Source organism: Chlamydotis macqueenii, chromosome 5, assembly GCF_036417535.1.
Source record: "Chlamydotis macqueenii isolate bChlMac1 chromosome 5, bChlMac1.mat, whole genome shotgun sequence".
Classification (NCBI taxonomy): Eukaryota; Metazoa; Chordata; class Aves; order Otidiformes; family Otididae; genus Chlamydotis; species Chlamydotis macqueenii.
Genome location: NC_141560.1, coordinates 17,951,602 through 17,971,043, shown reverse-complemented (window position 1 = coordinate 17,971,043; position 19,442 = coordinate 17,951,602). Strand labels below are relative to the sequence as shown.

The 19,442-nt window shown below is 39.8% G+C and overlaps 1 protein-coding gene across 1 annotated transcript in view; it reads left to right on the top strand.

Annotated features, from left to right (window-relative positions):
• SLC24A4 (solute carrier family 24 member 4) overlaps positions 1-19,442 on the top strand; it is an 89,424-nt gene that overhangs the window by 42,063 nt on the left and 27,919 nt on the right. The window contains exons 2-6 of the mRNA XM_086748225.1: positions 11,017-11,093; positions 11,942-12,016; positions 13,826-13,910; positions 17,567-17,670; positions 18,400-18,474. Of these exons, the coding sequence (XP_086604351.1) occupies positions 11,017-11,093; positions 11,942-12,016; positions 13,826-13,910; positions 17,567-17,670; positions 18,400-18,474 (416 nt within the window). The remainder of the gene's footprint in view (positions 1-11,016; positions 11,094-11,941; positions 12,017-13,825; positions 13,911-17,566; positions 17,671-18,399; positions 18,475-19,442) is intronic.

The window sequence follows — 19,442 nt, the reverse complement described above, 5'->3', positions numbered from 1 at the left end:
CCTTGGCTTCAGGAAAAGTAAAAATCAATTATCACATGAGTTACAAAAAAGTAATAAGAATTGGCTACACCACATGAGCATGGCTCATGGGCAGAAACTTGTGCTTCTGTTTGTCCATATGAAAATGAGTCTTTCAAAGCGCCAAGGGGTGCATGGAACAAAAAAATAGCCTAAATACCCTACTCCAAAACTTGACTTCATTATAGATCCACTGGGGTTTTTTTTTTGAGAGCTTAGTATGTGCAGCTTGAAACAATTTTTCAAAGTGTTGCTTCTTTTCAAAATAAAGGCACAATTAAGAGAATGAATCAGTGGATCTCAGCTTGTGGCATCAACAGCCTGATTTTTGTAAGGGCTGGGCATAGTGTCCGTGGTGAGCTGAGTTCCTTCAAAATCTTGGCTGGCCGGTGCTGAACCCTCTTGGGAATTCTGTCCCCAGAAAGGTCACCTAATGAACAGTGTTGAGGGGCTTCCTCTGCCTTATTATCGTGTCTTTGTATTTTATGTAAGTTCCTTCTTAGTATATGGAGAATTTTGGACAAAGCGTAAGAAAACTCACTGTTGGAAACAATCCTGGATTGGCAAAGGGTGGAATAAATGTTTGAGCAGGTCTTTTAACTGCTGCTTTCCAGCATTTTCCTTCTATATCCAGAAAGAAAAACTTCTAAGTAAATAAAGTTCAAACAATACTCGTGCCTGACTTTTTTTTATGCCTTTCTCTTGTTAGGTCTCTGTAGGCCTGACTTAAAGTCTGCTGTTGCTCTGCTACCTCGTGCCCATCTGTTTCTAGAGAACCAGTTTATTTAACTTAATCTTAGCCTGGTAGAAGATATCATCTATAGTTTTTGTGCTGTTTCAACTTGGAGAGTAACACAATTTTCCTGGATAGTTAAAATCCCTACTTGGATTGGGTATCAGGAAAACAGTAAAAATACATATATTTTAAATATTGAATTTTATTTCCTTTTCCATGCATTTGGGGAAAAAGAATAGCATGTGCCAATACAGCTGCTTTTAAATGAGCCATACTGCAGCTTTTGCTGAAGTAGAAGAGATTCAAAAGCCTATTATTATGCATTAGCTGTGCGGAAGGCACAATAGCACAGTTTCGTCTAAAGTGCACTTCTGTTCTGAAAGATAGCTGCTCTGGCAGCTCTTGTGGCTGCTTGTTTCTTCCTTCTCAGTGTTTTTTACATGTAATCTGCTCAGTTTTCAAGTAGCTTTTCTAGCTACCAGCAGTTCAAACTTAATCACACTTAATTTGTGGTCAAAATTTGATCAAGTCAAATTTTGCCATTTTGCAGTTTGAATGTGTTTGTCACTTCAACTGAGGATGTACCAGGCAGGAAATCACCTCCAATTCTGTGCTATTTGAAATCCATCTTTAGCAGGTATAAGGAGGTAGTAACACCCTATTTTATTCGTTAAAGAAGACTAGGAAGAAGGTACTTGGTTGTATAGAAAAGTGCTTTTATAGTCAGTTTGCAAGCAGAGACGTTCATTAAGCATTATCAGTGATATTTTCTAAGGAAAACTGTTATTTCCTGCCACTCCATCTATATCCGTTCGTAAATGTGATCATCTTTCATATTAGCTCTGTCACAGGTAGCCAGCTTTTCATTTTGTCTTTGAAGGGCAGTTTTGATCCCGTTGTTACGTGGCATCAGTGCTGCATCCCAGTTTTGAAATGGGTGACATCTGCCAACTGAGCTCTTCAGATGTTCAGAGAGGAAGGAGACTTCAGCCCTGGGCCACATTCACTTAACTGATCCTTCTTGCTTGTGTTAAAGCAGCACAGAAAAGAGATTCTTCCAGCTGTGGAATTCTGTAGCATAGAGAAATCTGTCAAGGACAACTTCTGTGGTGATTGTTCCTTGTACACCTGCTGGAAGAGTCATTTTGGGAACAGAGAGGGAGGTAGTGGTCTACTTTGACTGTAGAGCTGTTCATTAGGCATAATACTACAACAGTATATATAAAAGCAGCTCCAAAGTATATTCAGTAACAAAATTGGGGAGTTACAGTCTACCTTCTGTAAAAACATCCTTCTTTTGTGCCAAACAGAGTGTGTTGTTTCAAAGAGGGTTACTAATCTACAGTGTTTTAAAATTGTGTTACTCTTTTCATAATCTTTTCAGTAAGTGCTACAGCTTGCCTGATTGATTTTCAAACCCTGTGGTATTAAGATCAGACTATCATTTTCCCAGGCTGTACAGCTTACTAATAGATTTGTAGTGAATTTGCCTTGCAGAAGTCATTGACGTTGCAGACATCACAGCCTCTCCTTGGCAGCAGACTTCTGGCCTTAATGTATAGAGGCAAGCAAATGGAGTTTATGAATGGATAGGGTGAACAACTAGCATAAATGCTTTCCATCCTGTAGTTATGGAAGAGATTTTAAAGTCTGACTGGGAGCAAAAAACTGCCAAAAATTTTTTACACTGAGGGTGGTAGAACACTGGAACAGGTTGCCCAGAGAGGCAGTGGATGCCCCGTCCCTGGAAACATTCAAGGCCAGGTTGGATGAAGCTCTGAGCAACCTGATCTAGTGGGGGATGTCCCTGTTGCTGGCAGTGGGGTTGGACTAGATGACCTTTAAAGGTCCCTTCCAACCCTAAGCATTCTGTGATTCTATGAAACAAGAGGCTGCTGACCATATAAACCATCAACTTTCAGGAAAAAAAAAAAAAGAGAGAAAGTTGAAGGGAAGAGAGGAGGTTGAACATATGAAGCTTAAAAGTGAGAAACAGAAATTCCATGAAGAAGACACCAGTTTTTACTGGTGACTGATGTCTGTGGTTAATTCATAGACCAACCATGAGGTAGTAGAATTTAAACCTGTTCACATTATTACACAATAATTATTCAATCCTCAGTGGAAGATGAACCGTATTATTCCCCCTGAGCTGGGAAATGACGTGTCCAAATAAACCACACCAGTGCTGGACCCTGCTAATTTTTGAGCTGCTTTGGCAACGTTGGCTCAGAGTAGTGTAAACATAGCTGAGACAGAATGAGACAGTAAGTAAAAAAGAGGAGAAGGTGAAAAACCTTTTAGTATCCTGGTTTAGGAATCTGAGATGTAAAATAAAAGGGTTGGTGTCCTTGGGTGTGGTTTTGAAGAATACACGTGCTTTGTGGAAAACCAGTATCATCATGGAAGATATTAGCAGAGTTCAGAGTTTCTGTGACTGGTCTCTGAGACCAACAACTTATTTCGCGCAAGCATTGGAGAGCCGTCAAACGGAGGCAAATTTAGGGCACTTGCACTACACTGAATTCAAATCTTTTCATATAAGTTGTGATGGTGAATTTCACTAATTTAGAAATGTTCATGTCTTCATTCTTACTTACTTTGAGTGAACTTCGCAGTTTGATAGCTGTACCAGAATCCTGGATTGTGGCAGAGGTGTTCCAGATGGGTTCTAGCTGTCTTCTATGGATCTGCTACTTTGCAGTGAGGAGATTGAGATACCGCTGTATGAAATCATCAGGCAGGAGCTATCCGTATGAGAAATTAATGTGAAATAATCAACAGTTGCCAGAAAGAAAAGAAAACTCATAATGAGGTTCGTGATCTCTAGCTCTTTAGAGGCACTTTCTAGAAAGTATATCAGCTGAAGGCCAGAGAGAAAAAAAAAATCTACAATCCCAAACCTTGAGGTCCTTTTAGAGTTATCTTGGGGACATTTAAAACCGTTAACACAAGGCCCAGTACGCATGAAATGCTGCACTCTGATACGCTGATGCATCCCTATGTTGCAGTACTTGTGCATCCATGTGTCACCACTGACTCCCTGGATCAGGAGATGAGATTACATCATGCCTTTAAATTTTATTTTCATTGTCAGATAATTGTTAATGTATTTTTAATGAGTACAAATACTTTTCTTTTTTTTCTGACAGAGAAAAGAAACTAAATGTAAGTCCAGGATTTAATAATGTATTAATGTTAATTTTCTTGTAGCTAATCCGGTTTTATATAGATATTTTCATACTGATGTAAGGAGAGTTTCGAAGGCTATTTCCTTAATACGCCATCCTTTACATATATTAAATAGATTTAATAGTTTAGAGTTGAGTCAGTTATTTGCTTCATAAGCTGCCACTTACCATTGCACAGATAATCGCATTTGGCAGTCTTCTTTTGGGTGAGCAACGTGAATTGAGTTAATATACCAGAGATAAAATTCGCTCGTCATTCTACTGCTTGTGAGGTGAGGGCTATGGAGCAGGATGCTCACTGTGCCTCCTGCCATATGGTACTTTGCCTGGAAATAGAAAGCTTGATCTTTGGCATCACGTGGCATTACACTGATGCACAAATGTCTCTCAAAGAAGTTGGGTGGTGTTTAATATCATTTATTTCATTGCACTTCATTTGAATGCTCTGTTGCTGTCCAGGTGGTATAATCCATGAAACCAGGTTACTAAAGAGTTATCTCTAAAGGAATTTCCTTGCAGAATTTTTCAAGTAAACGTGTGCGTTTCTTTGAATTGCCCATTCCTGATTTGCTTTAACACTGGTGCCTAGATTAGCACCCAGCAGAAGCTGAACTGAGTATTTGAGGGAAAATCCACGTCAGCCTGCTACAGAAAACTGGAAACAGCTGTCTAATGGGAATGGGAGCTTAAAGCTTGGTAATTCTTTTTTTCTTCAGATGGCATCCAGGATTATCAGTGAATTGTTCTTTTTTTCTCCTTTGGTCTTTGTAAGATTTTTACATTACCAGCTTTCGTATGTGAAAGCACTTGCTAAGTATACCATTTTTTTCCACTGACAATTCAGAGTTAAGGACATCTTAGCTTGTCGTGTTAGAAAGGGTTATTTTAAAATTTGAGATTTATGTGATTTTTTTTTCATTAATTTAGGCTCTCTGTAATTCTGTAAAAAATATAGCTTTAATGTACTATGGCACATTTATGATTTTCTTATGACTGTTAAAATTTGCTATATCTAATTTGGGAAGTAGTAGTAAAGAGGAGGACTTTCGTATAACACATTTTATATATGAGTAAACTAGATTCACTGTGATAATGTGGTCTTTGGATTGACTTTGTTTCTCCTGTTAACACCGGAACACATAACTAAAACAAGTCAGTACTTTTCTATGAGGGAAATCGACCCTACTCCTCTTTTCTAAAGCACACAATCGCTGTCATAATGCTGACGGTGCACGGGTTATGCAAGAGGATCGGATTAGTGCATTATGCCATTCCCGAGACTGCCCACATGTTTGGCTGCACTGAGCTCACCGCAGTCGTTTCTGAGACCGTCGCCACTCTAGCCCCTGAGCTGGCGTGTGAAATGTGACAGGGGACTGACTCTCTTGGTGTTGGTGATGAAGAGAATATGGGAAGAATTTCACCAGTTGCCATCAGGATGCTTTCGAAGTGGCTAACTTTCTCTCTGTAAAAATTTTCCCAGTGCACTGATTTTGAAGAACAGTATGGGCCAAAGCCACGAATGTTTTGAAAGCAGGAGTGATTCTAAGACATATTTATCCTATTCATTGCAATTCAGTTCATATAGGGCCCCTGCATTCAGGGAGATGTGGTTGGTAGAAGTGGTCGTTTTCTGGCTTTCACTCAAATCTAACAGATTATATTAGTACAGAGTTTTAAATTAGTGCAAGCTGCAGTACTGTGAAGGCTGTTGCAGTTTCAACTCTCGGTGCACAAACTGTTGACATTTTACTGCTGACACCAGGTAAGGATGCTTGCATTTGCTTGGCGAGTATAAAGAAGCTCATTTCTGCACACAGTGAGGAGTTTGTTTGCTGCCCCTGAGGCACAAATACGTGTGCATGAACACAACTCCAGGCCTTAGGAAGATGAGGCTCTGCGATATGAAAAGGGAATCGCACGTAAGCAGAAATACAGTAAGTGCAGAGGTGCCTAAAGCTGCTTGTAGTGCTTAAATTACACAAATTTGAAATATTCAAGCTGGCTTGTGAATATGATTATAAAAGTGGAAGTACGTAATTCTGTCTTCTGCCTGTCCTTCTTCCCCTTAACCTCTGCCCTGCGAGAGTCTAATGATCTACAGCGGGGCAAAGGGGTAGGTATCACAATCTGTCGATGTAACGTGTCCTGAAGGGACAAGAGGAACAACATCCAGGCATTAAAAGAAGTGGGCTTCTGTGTGCATCGTTTGCCTAACGCCCTTCCTGCAGAGGCAGAGCAGAGCCCGTTGCGTGTGTCCTTTCAAACAGCTACAGCTCCCTTCTGCCTGCGAGGAGAAATTAAAGAGCTGTAACAGGCTTGAATGCTTAGCAGGTATTAAGAGCTGGCATGATTGTTGCCTCTGTGAGTAAATCAACTGCTGCTAAGGTGAAGAAGTCACGTGTCAAGGCAGGTTATAAAACCACAGATCCATGTGATTGTTGAGATGTTCTGTCAGGCTTAGGAGATTTTGAAACTTAACTTCGTTGGCAGACTGCCTGTCACAGTATGAACAGGGCATATGGGAGCAGTGCTCTGATGGTACCCAGGAGTAATCCAGTAACAGCCTAAGTCCAGGCAGGTGTCACCAGCATGCCTGGGTTACCCCAGATGCTGCAGGCTAGATCTCGACTCCAGAGCCATGCAGGCAGCCTCAGCTGTGCAGCTGCTGCTGTATTCTGTTCTGTAGCGTGCATGCTATTTGCATGCCTTGTGTAGCTCTTTAGCCACCGACAGCTCATCCAGAGCTTTTTATCAAAGGTGAATCATCCTTTCTGTCATGGCTTAATCAAGGATTTTTTGTTTCAATCACTCAGAGAAGAAGGTGGTGGTGTCCCTTCTAAGTCATGCCTGGATGATCTGCTTTTGTTTCCCCACTCATTTCATGGTTGTGGAGAGAGAATGAGCTGCAGAATGATGACAGTTCCAATATAGACTTGGCTGTCTTGGTGCCCTCCCTTCCCCGTCAATAAATCTGTGCTTGATAAGATGAGCTGCAGGAGCCTCGGGTTTGCAACAGTACCAGCAGGATAAATATTTCTGTATTTCTAGCTGATTTTAAGATGATTGGTATATGTTCACCTCCTTTTTTTTGGCAAAGGTTAGCCCTATTAGATGTACTGCTCTTCATTTCATCTCCTTTGCCCATCTGTTCTGTCTCTTTTCAGTAGAAACCGAGGAGACGTAGCTCCCACTCAGGCTGCCAGATAGCTCAGTCTCCCATACATGAGAAAATATCTCTGTGTGAAGTGGAGCGGTGCCCTGCTGCGCACACACATCAGGTTGTACCGTGAGGACAGACTGTGTTCTCGACTCCGTGATAATGTTATATCCCCTCTGTCCACTCATACAGATGGGAGTGTACCTCTGCCTCTCTCAGTTAAGTGATGTTGATTCCCAGACCTAAGCTAGGAGCCAAGAGAATCCAAACAGCCTTTTCCTGAGCAACCAGGTTATCATAGCAGTAGGTAAGAAAACAAATCTTTGTTTAAGATATTAAAACCGTGATACAGTGAGTAAATAAAGAACAGGGCATGTAGATAAAGTATACAGAATTTATAGATGACAATTATACAAAACCTATGATTATCTGTATAATAAAGCTATAGAACCAGCAAGTGCTTGTTCTGAAAAACTCCAGACCTTATTTTGGAACTCATTGGCAGGTGGCCACTTCATTAAAGAAGAAATCTTTCTTACTAAGCTTCAGAGCCCTGCTTCATTTCCCTGACTTTTAAAGAAGATTTAGTAGTGTCTGCATGTGTGAAAAATTGCACACCATGAGTTCTGTGTAGAGAGGTGCATTATCTTTTAGAAAAGCTGTCTTCATGTTAATTCATTTAAAATTACCTCTGTGAGGCAAGCAGCTATTTATTACAAGTAGTTACAAATTAGAAATACTACATCACCAGACTGTATATGAAGCAAGATGGTTTGCAGTGAAGCTGATTTGCTTTTGCTCGGTGATCAGATGTCTGGGCTCATTTCTATCTTCTGGCTCTTACTTTTGACATATTCTGGTTTTCTGATTTCCTATTTAGTATTAAGTTTGAATAGGTAAAGCCACGTGAGAAAGATTAGAAAGATACTGATTTTTATTCATGCTTCTTGAAATTTCAGTTTATACTGACTTAAACATTTTGAAATGGTTATACTGTGAAATATTTTACAGTCACCTGAATGAGATTACCAGGTAGGTAATAGCTTCCCAAATGACACATCAGTTTTGCCAAGTTATGGGACAGGGGCATGTTCCCTCTGCTATACCGTGGCAGTAAGGGGGATGGTGCACCTGGCACAAGCACCTGTCATTGGACCTGCAAACGTTTGCATCCCATCATCTGAAAGGATGTACCCCGTGTGCAAGGTCACCTTATCATTGCTAGAGATTCAGGGCAGAGCTCTGGCCTCTGCGTCCTAGTGCGTTGCTGGAATACATGTATTCTCACAGCCATGGCTTGGATGGAGGAGGCAGAGGACAAATGGGGGATGCAATAAGAAAAATAGTATACATGTCCTGAATACATCCGTGTGGGCATGGTATTTTAGCTAGTGATGCAGGGACAACCATATTGTGTAAGATGCCAGCAGCTGTAGCTCTGTGTCTTCTTTCTCAAAGAAGTCTCCTTATTGCTTTTTTAGTTATTAATCATTGTTAGTGGGCAGAATTTATTTTAAACCACATGCTTTGGCTGCTGATTAATTTTTTGCCATACTTTATTTCATGTGGTAGGGTGTAACTCCTCTGAGAAATTTTGCATTTGACAGCTAGTGTAGCTGACAAGAAGTTCTTAAATGTGATGGTATTCCAGTATTATTCCAGAAAGGTATTCCTCCCTGATTGCTACACAGGGAGAATGATATGACTGTATTTTACTGTATTACGTATCACTATATATGGCAGTATATTACTGCAGGGAACCTGCTTGGCTGTTGCATGCATCTAAGGTAACAGTGATGAAAACGAAACAGAAAGGAAGATGGTTTATTCACATATTTTGTTTTCAGAAGTATTTTAATTTGTTTGGCTCAATAAGCCGATGTCTTTTATTTATGGTGTGGTTTGGATTTGTATAGCAATGTTGTTTCCTCAGACTGTTTCATAAGGTCCCAAATCTCTTTACAGTGCAAATCACTGGCCTTCAAGACTGCAGAGTTCTGTAGCAACCTAGACCCGCTTTCTTCAAGATAAACACTGGTGTGCTGCTGGTCTTTAGGCACACCCTAAAGTGCTCTGCATACCCTTGAATTCCATAATTCAATGAGTGATTGGGTATTTTTGTGCTATTGTGTTGATGCATGTGTATATTTATATCCAGTAGTGCTTTCATTTTTCCTGGTGATTACAGAAGGAGGAGCAGGAATAGAACATCTACCTAGGAGTAGAAAATCACATTCAGGAGTACCTAAGCAAAATTTAGTATAGATTTATACAGTTTTTGTTGTCTGAGATTTAAAAGAAAAGATACATCTATATCTTGTGAAAGCTCTAATCAATGTACCAAGTGCTGATATCAGTTCCAGTTAGACCACAACAGTAAGAACAGGTCTTATTGGAAAGCCTAATGAAAATAAGTAAAGGAATTGCCGTCAGTCATTGTTGATGAACTTTTATTTTATGATAAATATTTTATAGACTGTTAGTAGTTTTAAACAAAACTATAGTGGCTTTCAAATATTAGTTTGGGAGATATAGAGAGATTTCATAAATTAGTAACTTTGACTTTTGGAAGGAAGATATGATTTATGTATATAAGGTTTAAACACTGCCTGCTGCCAGTGTATTAATTAAAAAATAATACATTTATGGTAGTGATTTATTCAGGTAACTCAAATTAAGAGACTCTAAAAGCATTGTCTTCAAAGAGTTACAGTGCAACATTTCCTGAAAATAAGGCTGGCTTGGAGTGTTAGAGGTTTAGTAGCTAAAAACATCAACTATACCTCAGACTCTTGGTTTCTACGTTCATGGTTATTGTTTGCAGAATTGTATCTAGAAAATATGCCAGTAAAATTGTAAGTGGAACAGCCTAATTATCATATATTGTGCTCTTAAGCATTTATTTAAACTGGGAGACTTTAATATAGGGAAGATATAGGGAATACAGGGAAGGTGATAACTCTGTTTCCTTCCTTGAGTTTCAGTATATTACGGTGAGTTCATAGGAGCCTTCTGGAGCTTATCTTGTGGTCAGCCTACATCTCCAGCTCCTTGCAGAAAGGAGCATAGCTTTCTGAATAATAATTTCATTACTTCAGTGCATTTGGATTCCAGTGACTGAAATATTTTTCACCCTTAAACTTCCCAGACTCCTGTCTGAGGCACTGTAGATCCCTATCCCTGCCTGGCATGTCAATCTGGGTGCTTTTTCTCTCATATATGTCTTCAGGTCTTTGATTTAGTTGCTGTCTTTGTCTCCACCATCTGGAATCTTTTTTTCACTGTGTTGCCTTTGTGTGGAACATAGATCCTTTAACTGAACTCCACACAACTTCACTGCCTCGCAGAAATAATCCCAAAACTCATGTCTTTGCACATTCTTATCGTCCACCTGCCATTCCTGTTTCATTCCTTCCTTCACCAGATTTAGATAGTAGACTTTCTGGAGAACACAATCTTTGTGAACTGATTTGCAAGACTGTGGAGCCCTATAAAAGTCTGTAGTTAAGAACCTGATGGAAGGTTACAACTGTTGTGTAATTTTTCAAGCAAGGCACACTGAAAGCCAGGAATATTATTTCAGAATTAATTTTTTGTGCCTGTGCCTGTCACGTTGGAAGTATGTTTAGAGGAGACGGTAGTAAAAATAGGGCATTAAGAGTGTGAAACTCTTAGTACAGTGGCAGTTGGTGTAAGTCTCTGGAGTGATGATAGTTAATAACACTGAAGTATCTCAGTTCCCTGGTTTTTTTTTACAGAGCAGTAAAGAGATTCTGAGGTGGCAAGCTATAATGTAATAAATTGGAAGATACACACACTCATGTTTGGTCATATATTTCTACAGGGGCAACCTTATTTTTCAGTCTTCTGTTTATAGATGCTTTTAAAAAATATGTGTATTTCTTTTTCAGCCATTAATGAATTTCCTGAAGATGTATTTACAAATAAACAACGGCAGCAAGGAGGAGTTCTACTTCATATCATTGCCGTAAGTTTTCCCCTACTGTGCTTGATTTTGTTTTATTTCTGTTTCTCTAGTAAGATGTTAATCATCCTAGTGGCCTTACTAAATAGAGCTCTTTATATATCAGCATGTTTCTAATACTTTGATTTCAGTATTTATAATATGTCTGTATGGGTACAAATGCTCAAAAGGTATCATCTTAGGGACATGGTTTAGTGGTGGACTTGGTAGTGTTAGGTTAGTGGTTTGACTCAATTATCTTCTTCTAATCTAAATGATTCTATGATTTATTTAAGAAAATGATGGAAGTCTAAATTTGCAGTGCTTATGCATCCATCATCTTGGAGATAAAATCCTGGCTGCATGGATCACAAACTGGTATTTGTATTCCATTTTGTATAAACAGGGTTTGGAATTCCTTTGTTAATGACATCAAGCATAATGTGGAAGATTCTTGATTATCTTTTTTTACTATCGTGCCTCTATGCAAAAGATGCAATTGTAATTAAAAAAAAACCCCAACCTTGAAGAAATACAGAAAATGTCATGTAGAGTTTTATACTTTATTGTAGAAAAAAAAAACAAAGCAAGTAAGGCCTGCAGTCTCCAGTTTATCATTCCCAGCTCAGGGAAAGTAAAGTAAAAAGGAGTTGTGTTTGATGGACAACAGCAGGATCAGGCCCACTGCACGAGCACAGCAGATAAAACCCCGTAAGACAGTGGAGGAATCGCATGTTTGCAGGGAACCAGAATCGTTCCTGAGAGGTTTGGTGCAGTGAGCCATAGTCAGGGTCCTCTTATTTTCAGGTGTGATTATTTCTTGAGTATTGTTAATCAATCTGAAATATTTCCTGATTTTATTTTCTTTACAGGCTCTTTATATGTTCTATGCTTTGGCTATAGTATGTGATGACTTCTTTGTTCCATCCTTAGAGAAAATTTGTGAGGTATGTTAAAGAACTTTATTCCTCTTTTGGCAACTTATTTTGGAGAATATTATAGAATCAAACATTTTGTGACATTGTTGTTTGGAGTTAATTCCTGACCACTTTTTGGCGTTGACCCTTTTCAAATGATTCATTTTTCAAATGAACCTGCGGTCTGGGCACATTGGTCCCCCTGGCCACACTCAAGGAGAAAAAAAGATGAAAGATTTAATGAGATCAGATGGCAAAACCCACTCTTAAACACCTGAAGCATGTAGCTAGGGTGGATATGACATATGGATGAGTCAGGTTTATTATTGTACTCCCTAGTTTTAAAAGTCACTTGTGAAAAGAAATCATACATAGACAAATTAACGTGTTGCCTGTGCAAATTTTATTCCACATCTACCACTGTATCAGCAAAGAGAAAGCAAGCATATGGGGTCCTAGCATAATGTGGAGAAAAGTGAGAAAATGGAGAATGCATGAGAAAAGTATGTACTTTGGTTTGATATGGAATGAGAATACGTATTTTATATGCAAAAAGTTAATAACTTGTTAAAAAGTCTGTTTTCCTATGGATATATGTACTAAATTCCTATTAGTGTTACTCGGAGCTGTGTACTTACACTTATCAGTAGAAAAACAAATAGAGAAATAAGGGAAGCAGCCAGTAATAGTAAAATGTTCAATAGGGATCTTCTCTTTCCCTTTTCAGCTGTTTTGTCTTCAGCATACACCTGTGTACACCTTATTTAAGTTCTACCAGTAGGGTTGTACCAGTTGAGTTGTCGTTGATCCTTCGTAAAATCTTTGCTTCTGGTCTCATATTCTGTTGAACGTTAAAACAACTGTGAAAAATTCAGATAGCACACTTATGTTTAAGCTCCTGCAACAGTTTGGCTGGTAGTAGGTCAAATGATACAGTAAGGGCTTGTGTTTGTTTTGTCAGGTTCTGTAGGATGCCATTTTCATCAGCTCAAAATATTGTATACTGCCTGAAAAATACAGGATTTCTGTACTGGTCCTTTTGTCACTAATCGCTTTTCTATCCTTGGAAGAAAAATAAGGTACTAAAGATGAGTCTAGAGGTTCTCAAGAAGGAAAAGGCTCCTCCATAAAACCTTCTTTATAGTTCAAGAAAAAGGTCTTAAGACAGTATTAAATTAATGCAGCCCACTTGTGGAGCTGCACGTGTTTCTGCTGGTCTGAGAACTTGAAGTTATCTATATCCTATTAGAGCTTAAGAGACATTGTCATAAAAATAGATCTGTCTCCAATGCACAGGCTTCTCTGTGTCTAATTGGACTAATTTTGTCTGTGTCAGCAGACTCGCTTTTGATTAACACAGTTGTAAAGTGAAGCCAGAATCAGGCATACTGTTTAAGATTTATTCAGGGAGGTTAGATTTTACTCTTATGGATTTTTATTTTCAGATTTTAGAAGCCCCAAGAGTTGCCCTCAATTCTTGAATGATTGTGTTTACAGTTCCAAAACTAAATTAATGAAAACAATTTGAGATGTTTGCAATCTTTTTGAATCAGCAGAGATTATTTTCTCTCATCAGCTACATGTGAGCCACGATTGGCTATTCAGTTATATGTAAGTAGGTAATTTTATCTGACACTTCACTGACTTAGGGTATAAACATTTTGCTTGCCCAAAGTATATTTGCCTTCTCAAAAGGCAGTTCTAATTTTGTATCATAGTGACTGTTCATCTTTTAATGACACTGTGACCAGAAAATGAAGAGCTTCTACCTTTACAGCTGTAGAACTATGCAATGTAAATACAGTAGCAGTGCTGAAATTACCAATGCTTTTTTTCCAGAAACTACATTTGAGTGAAGATGTTGCTGGAGCCACATTTATGGCAGCAGGGAGCTCCACTCCAGAACTGTTTGCATCTGTTATAGGTATGGAGCCCACACGCTAGCTTTTATGAGATATGCTGTTAAAAAATCAGCAGCCAATCAAGCAGAGGTATCCAAAAGTGGTACCATTCTTCTGTCAATTTATAATCTGCAATTGCAGCTGTCAGCTAGTCTGTGGTTCATGATATAATTAACTACTCAAAATACCCCATGAAACTGTGAATCTCCTCTCAAAACACAGAGGAACGGCTTATTCTGAACATAGGAAGTAAAGAGATTTGTTGCAGTCCCCTGAGAGAGAATTTGAGATATTTGATGCTTCTTTTACTTCTTTCTTCACAAGTAGAGAGAATTAATTTTAGCAGGGAGGTAGGAGAACAGGGAACATGGGAAGAGAAAAAAATAATTTATGGATAAGTCAGATCTGTTAAAGGCAGAAGGACATAGTGTACATTACTTACAGATTTATTTGAAGTAAACTCTGAAATATTAAAGATTATGGGTATAGACAGGATGTCTAAATGGCAGAAGCAGTACCTATTAAGAGAAGGAAGGACACAGGATTACACTGATGGAGAAGGGGGAAAGCAGCAAATTTCATAGTATCATAGAATACTTTGGATTGGAAGGGACTTTTAAAGGTCATCTAGTCAAACCCCCCTGCAAGGAGCAGGGACATCTCCACCCAGATCAGGTTGCTCAGAGCCCCATCCAACCTGGCCTTGAATGTTTCCAGGGATGGGGCATCCACCACCTCTCTGGGCAACTTGTTCCAGTGTTCCACCACCCTCATTGTAAAAAATTTTTTCCTTATATCTAGTCCAATCTACCTCTTTCCGTTTAAAACCATTACCCCTCTTCAGAACAGGCTCTGCTAAAGAGTTTCTCCCCATCTTTCTTACAGGCCCCCTTTAGGTACTGGAAGGCTGCTGTAAGGTCTCTCTGGAGCCTTCTCTTCTCCAGGCTGAACAGCCCCAACTCTCTCAGCCTTTCTTCATAAGAGATGTGTTCCATCCCTCTGATAATGTCTGTTGCCCACCTCTGGACCTGCTCCAACAGGTGCATGTCTTTCCTGTGCTGAGGACTCCAGAGCTGGACACAGTACTCCAGATGAGGTCTCATAAGCAGAGTAGAGGGGGAGAATCATCTCCCTCAATCTGCTGGCCACACTTCTTTTGATGCAGCCCAGGATGCAATTGGCTTTCTGGGCTGTAAGCTCACATTGCCGGCTCATGTTGAGCTTCTCATCAAACAACACCCTGAAGGCCCTCTTGACAGGGCTGCTCTTAATCCCTTCATCTCCCAGCCTGTATTTACACCGGGGGTTGCCCTGACCCATGTGCAGGATCTTGCACTTGTCCTTAGTGAACCTCATAAGGTTTACATAGGCCCACGTCTCGACCTTGTCCAGTTCCCTCTGTGTGGCGTCCTGTCCCTCAGGTGTATCAACTTCACCACTTATCTTGGTGTCGTCTGCAAAGTTGCTGAGGATGCATTTGATCCCACTGTCTATGTCATTGATGAAGATACTAAACAGTACTTGTCCCAGTATGGATCCCTGAGTGACACCGCTCATCACCAATCTCCATCTAGACATTGAGCTGTTGACCACTACCCTCTGGATGCGACCATCCAACTAATTCCTCATTACCAAACATGCATCCATCAAATCCATCTCTCCAATTTAGAGAGAAGGATATTGTGGGGGACTGTGTCAAGTGCCTTACAGAAGTCCAGATAGATGACATCCGTAGCTCTTCCCTTGTCCACTGATATAGTCACTCCATCATAGAATGCCACCAGGTTGGTCAGGCAGGACTTGCCCTTCGTTTTACCAGCAGGTCTTGACTCAGCCATGGCGGTCTCTTGCCTTCCCTTCCTGATTTCTTACACCTGGGGATCAAAAGCTCTTGTGCTCCATGAAAAACGTCCTTAAGGATCTGCCAGCTCTGTTGTGCTCCCTTGCCCCTGAGGGCAGTTTCCCACGAGGTCCTATTGACTAACTCCTTGAAGAGATGGAAGTTTGCTTTCCTAAAATTCAGGGTCCTGACTTTACTCTTCACCTGACCTGTATCCCTCAGGACTGGAAATTCCACCAGTGCATGATCACTGCAGCCCAAGCTGCTTCCAGTCTTGACATCATCGATTAACTCACTTGCATTGGTGACCCACAGATCGAGTATATTGCATCCCCTCTGGTAGGACTCTCTCTTACCTGTCTTAAGTTATCCTCAGTGCACTCCAAGAGTCTCCTGGATTGCCTACAGCTCTCCATGCTGCTTTTCTAGGAGATGTTGGGGTGGTTGAAATGCCTTGGCAGGACAAGAGCCTGCAAGCACAATGCCTCCTGTAGTTGGAGTAAGAAGACTTTATCAATAGGCTCTTCTTGATTGAACAGCCTGTAGTAGACACCAACCACAAGGTTCCCTTTGTTGCCTTGGTCTCTACTTCTTACGCATAAGCTTTAAGCTTGCACATGGCTGTTCTTCAGAGACAGCTCTTCACAATCTATCCATTTCTTGATGTAGAGGGCAACCCCTCCATCCCTCTTTCCTCGCCTGTGCCTTCTGAACAGCCTGTAACCATCGATAGTCGCGCTGCAGTCAAGGCCAGGTTAGATGAGGCTCTGAGCAACCTGAGCTAGTTGGAGATGTCCCTGCTCCTTTTAGGGGGGTTGGACAAGATGACTTTTAAAGGTCCCTTCCAACCCAAACCATTCTATGATTCTATGGGATTTGTCTCACCAAGTTTCGGTAATGGCAACTAGCTCCTAGCTTTCTAGCAGCACGGTGACTTAAATTTGATGTATGTTTTTAGTAAAGCCTTAGTAGGCTTTATGCTACTATCCTGACTGACATTTTTACAAACTTTAGGGAAATACAGTCTCAAGGAATGCACTATAACCTCATGTCCAACTTATTAAAAAGCAGCGAGTGTAAGCCTTTAAAGCTCCTTTTAGCTGAAGATTTAAAGTACAAGTACATACAGCTCTGTAGTGCATTCACATTGTCTTTGGTTCTGTCTCAGTGCTGAACATTACATGAGATAATCTCTGGAGGTAACTCCAGCCATTAATTTTTGTCATTCTGTTACAATTATGTTATAGATGGGGCACAGGTAGGTTCAGTAGTAAGGGAAATCTGAAAGTTGGTTCTAGAACAGGTTAAGTCTAAATCTTGGTTGTCTGTTCACGTCAGAAGGCGAGCATTACTGCACCCAAAGTGGCTACCATTTTTTTGAGGGAAGAATCTCTTACTCCTGTGAGACAATGCAAGGAAGAACACACTAAATATTAAACACCTGAGAGAAATGTTTCTGTGCTTTATTATACTGTTTGGAACAAATTCCATGCTCCTGATGTGATTGGAGATGTTTTATACTCATTTGAATGGATTACTGCACCACTGACAACTCAGCTGTGAAATATAGGACTTGCTGTTGAACTAACTAGCTAAGAAATCGTTTACTTTTAATAAAAATATGTTTGTAGAGATGTTAAAGCAAAAATCCAAAAATGAGGAGCTACTAGCTAGACTATAAGTCCGAAATGTTCCACAGAGAAGCGAGCATTTATTATGAAACATATTTTGGTTAAACTTTCAAACAATATCTTGTCAGGTAGTACATGTTCTAAGTAATTCCCTATGACTTAAAATGAAATGACAGAGGCAATAATGCATTTTTTGCTCCCTCTGCAGGTGTATTTATCACTCATGGAGATGTAGGAGTAGGGACCATTGTCGGTTCAGCAGTTTTCAACATCCTGTGCATTGTTGGTGTCTGCGGAATGTTTGCAGGACAGGTAAGACAGACACTTATCTTTATGGAGTTCAATTGCTTACAATTTAGAGGTTTCCCGTGAGCAAATATTTTTTTAAAAAGGGGATATTAGTCAAAAACAAAAATGAGCTGATGTTGTGAAAAATGTCAAATATTGGAAAGAATTTACAAATGCTTTACAAGTAGCAAATGTTTCAAAAAATTCAGCTGTAGTTTCAGCACTCTGAACATGTAGCGTACAGAGGAAACTGGTTGCTCTTCATACCATACTGGATTCGTAGTCAACTGATCAGTGGCATCTGCTAATCCTTCCTGGTCCTGATGGTGATCAAAGAATCCAGGACACAAGCATGAGATTTGCTCCATTTACTCTATAGGTGGTTAGACTGTGTATCCCCTTTTTTCAGATATTAAGTCAGATATATCCACAAATATAATGAAGTGGAAACCATTGATTTGCTGCAGTACAATGAATTATACTTTACAATTGAAATTATGAACAATTAAAATCTCATTAGTAAGAAATGTATTTCATTAATGGAAGTTTCTGTATGATTTTTATTACTGGTGGTTATTGTAGATGCATGGTCTAACAGACTGGTATGTCTTCCTGTTAGCATAAAACTGTGGTTGGTTCCAGAGTCGTTGCTAATAATGTCTGCTCACACACCTGAGTGTTTGCAAGATAGAGGTCTTTGTTTTGTCTTTACAATTGCATATTTTTGTTGGCTGAAGTTGTGATATTTTTCAGGTGGTTAGTCTCACTCAATGGGCTGTGTTCCGGGACTCTGTGTACTACACATTGTCTGTGATTGTACTTATTATTGTAAGTAGTTCTCTTACCTATTAATGCGTTTCATTGCTTGAATTTTTGGAGGAAGAGCCTGCTAACTGTTGATATACACTGATAAACAATTATTTTCCTAGCCTAGTTCTAGTGACATCTGGAATTGAGGGCTCAGCTCCACAATATGGTCCAAATATGAAAATGTCTTACGTTCTGCCCCACAGAATATGTGTGCATCGTGTCCATAGTGTCCATTCATTTTGTACCTACAGTCTGTAAAGTTCTGCAGGCTAGCAGGCTACTGTTACACAGTGCAGTTAGCGTGCTCTTCTCACCTAAGGGACAGCTTGTTCTGGAGATGAAAAATTTTGAGCTGCATCTGTATTTTAAATAGGGAAGATGCCTTTTTTTGTTTCTACACAGTCATTTTATTTCACAGATTCTGGGTGAATTTTTCTAAATAGAGCACAGATGAGATACCACTTTGTTCATCTGGAGCGGTGCAATATTCCTGAATGTACGCATTTACTGTGTCTAGTGGCAAGGAGGGGAAGGATCTGCTTAGTTTGTCTTGTCATAACTATGGATCACTAGCTGCCCACTTGGTTACAGGAGTTAGGTAGGGTGGAGTAAAATATGTATGACCACTTGGTCAAAGGGCAGAAGTTAATTGACTGCCTTTTCTGCTAAAACTAGTCTAGCTGGTAAAAGAACTCAGAGCAAGGTCTCTCTCTTCAGAATACATGACTTTGCTGTCATTTATACAGCACAGCGAGTGGGTACATGTGTACATATCTGTCTGTCTTTCACACGCTCACTGTTTTACTAAATAGTATTTATAACAATCACTGAGAGGGATCCATGCCTTGTTCACAAGTTTTGTGCTTTGTGAGGGGCACAATCCATACAGTGAAAGTTCTGGTTAGAAAGGATCAAAACTCAAGTAGCTTCTGGCTAGATATGACTGATATTTATTAAAGAAATTTCGCTGCTTTTCAAGGTAGATC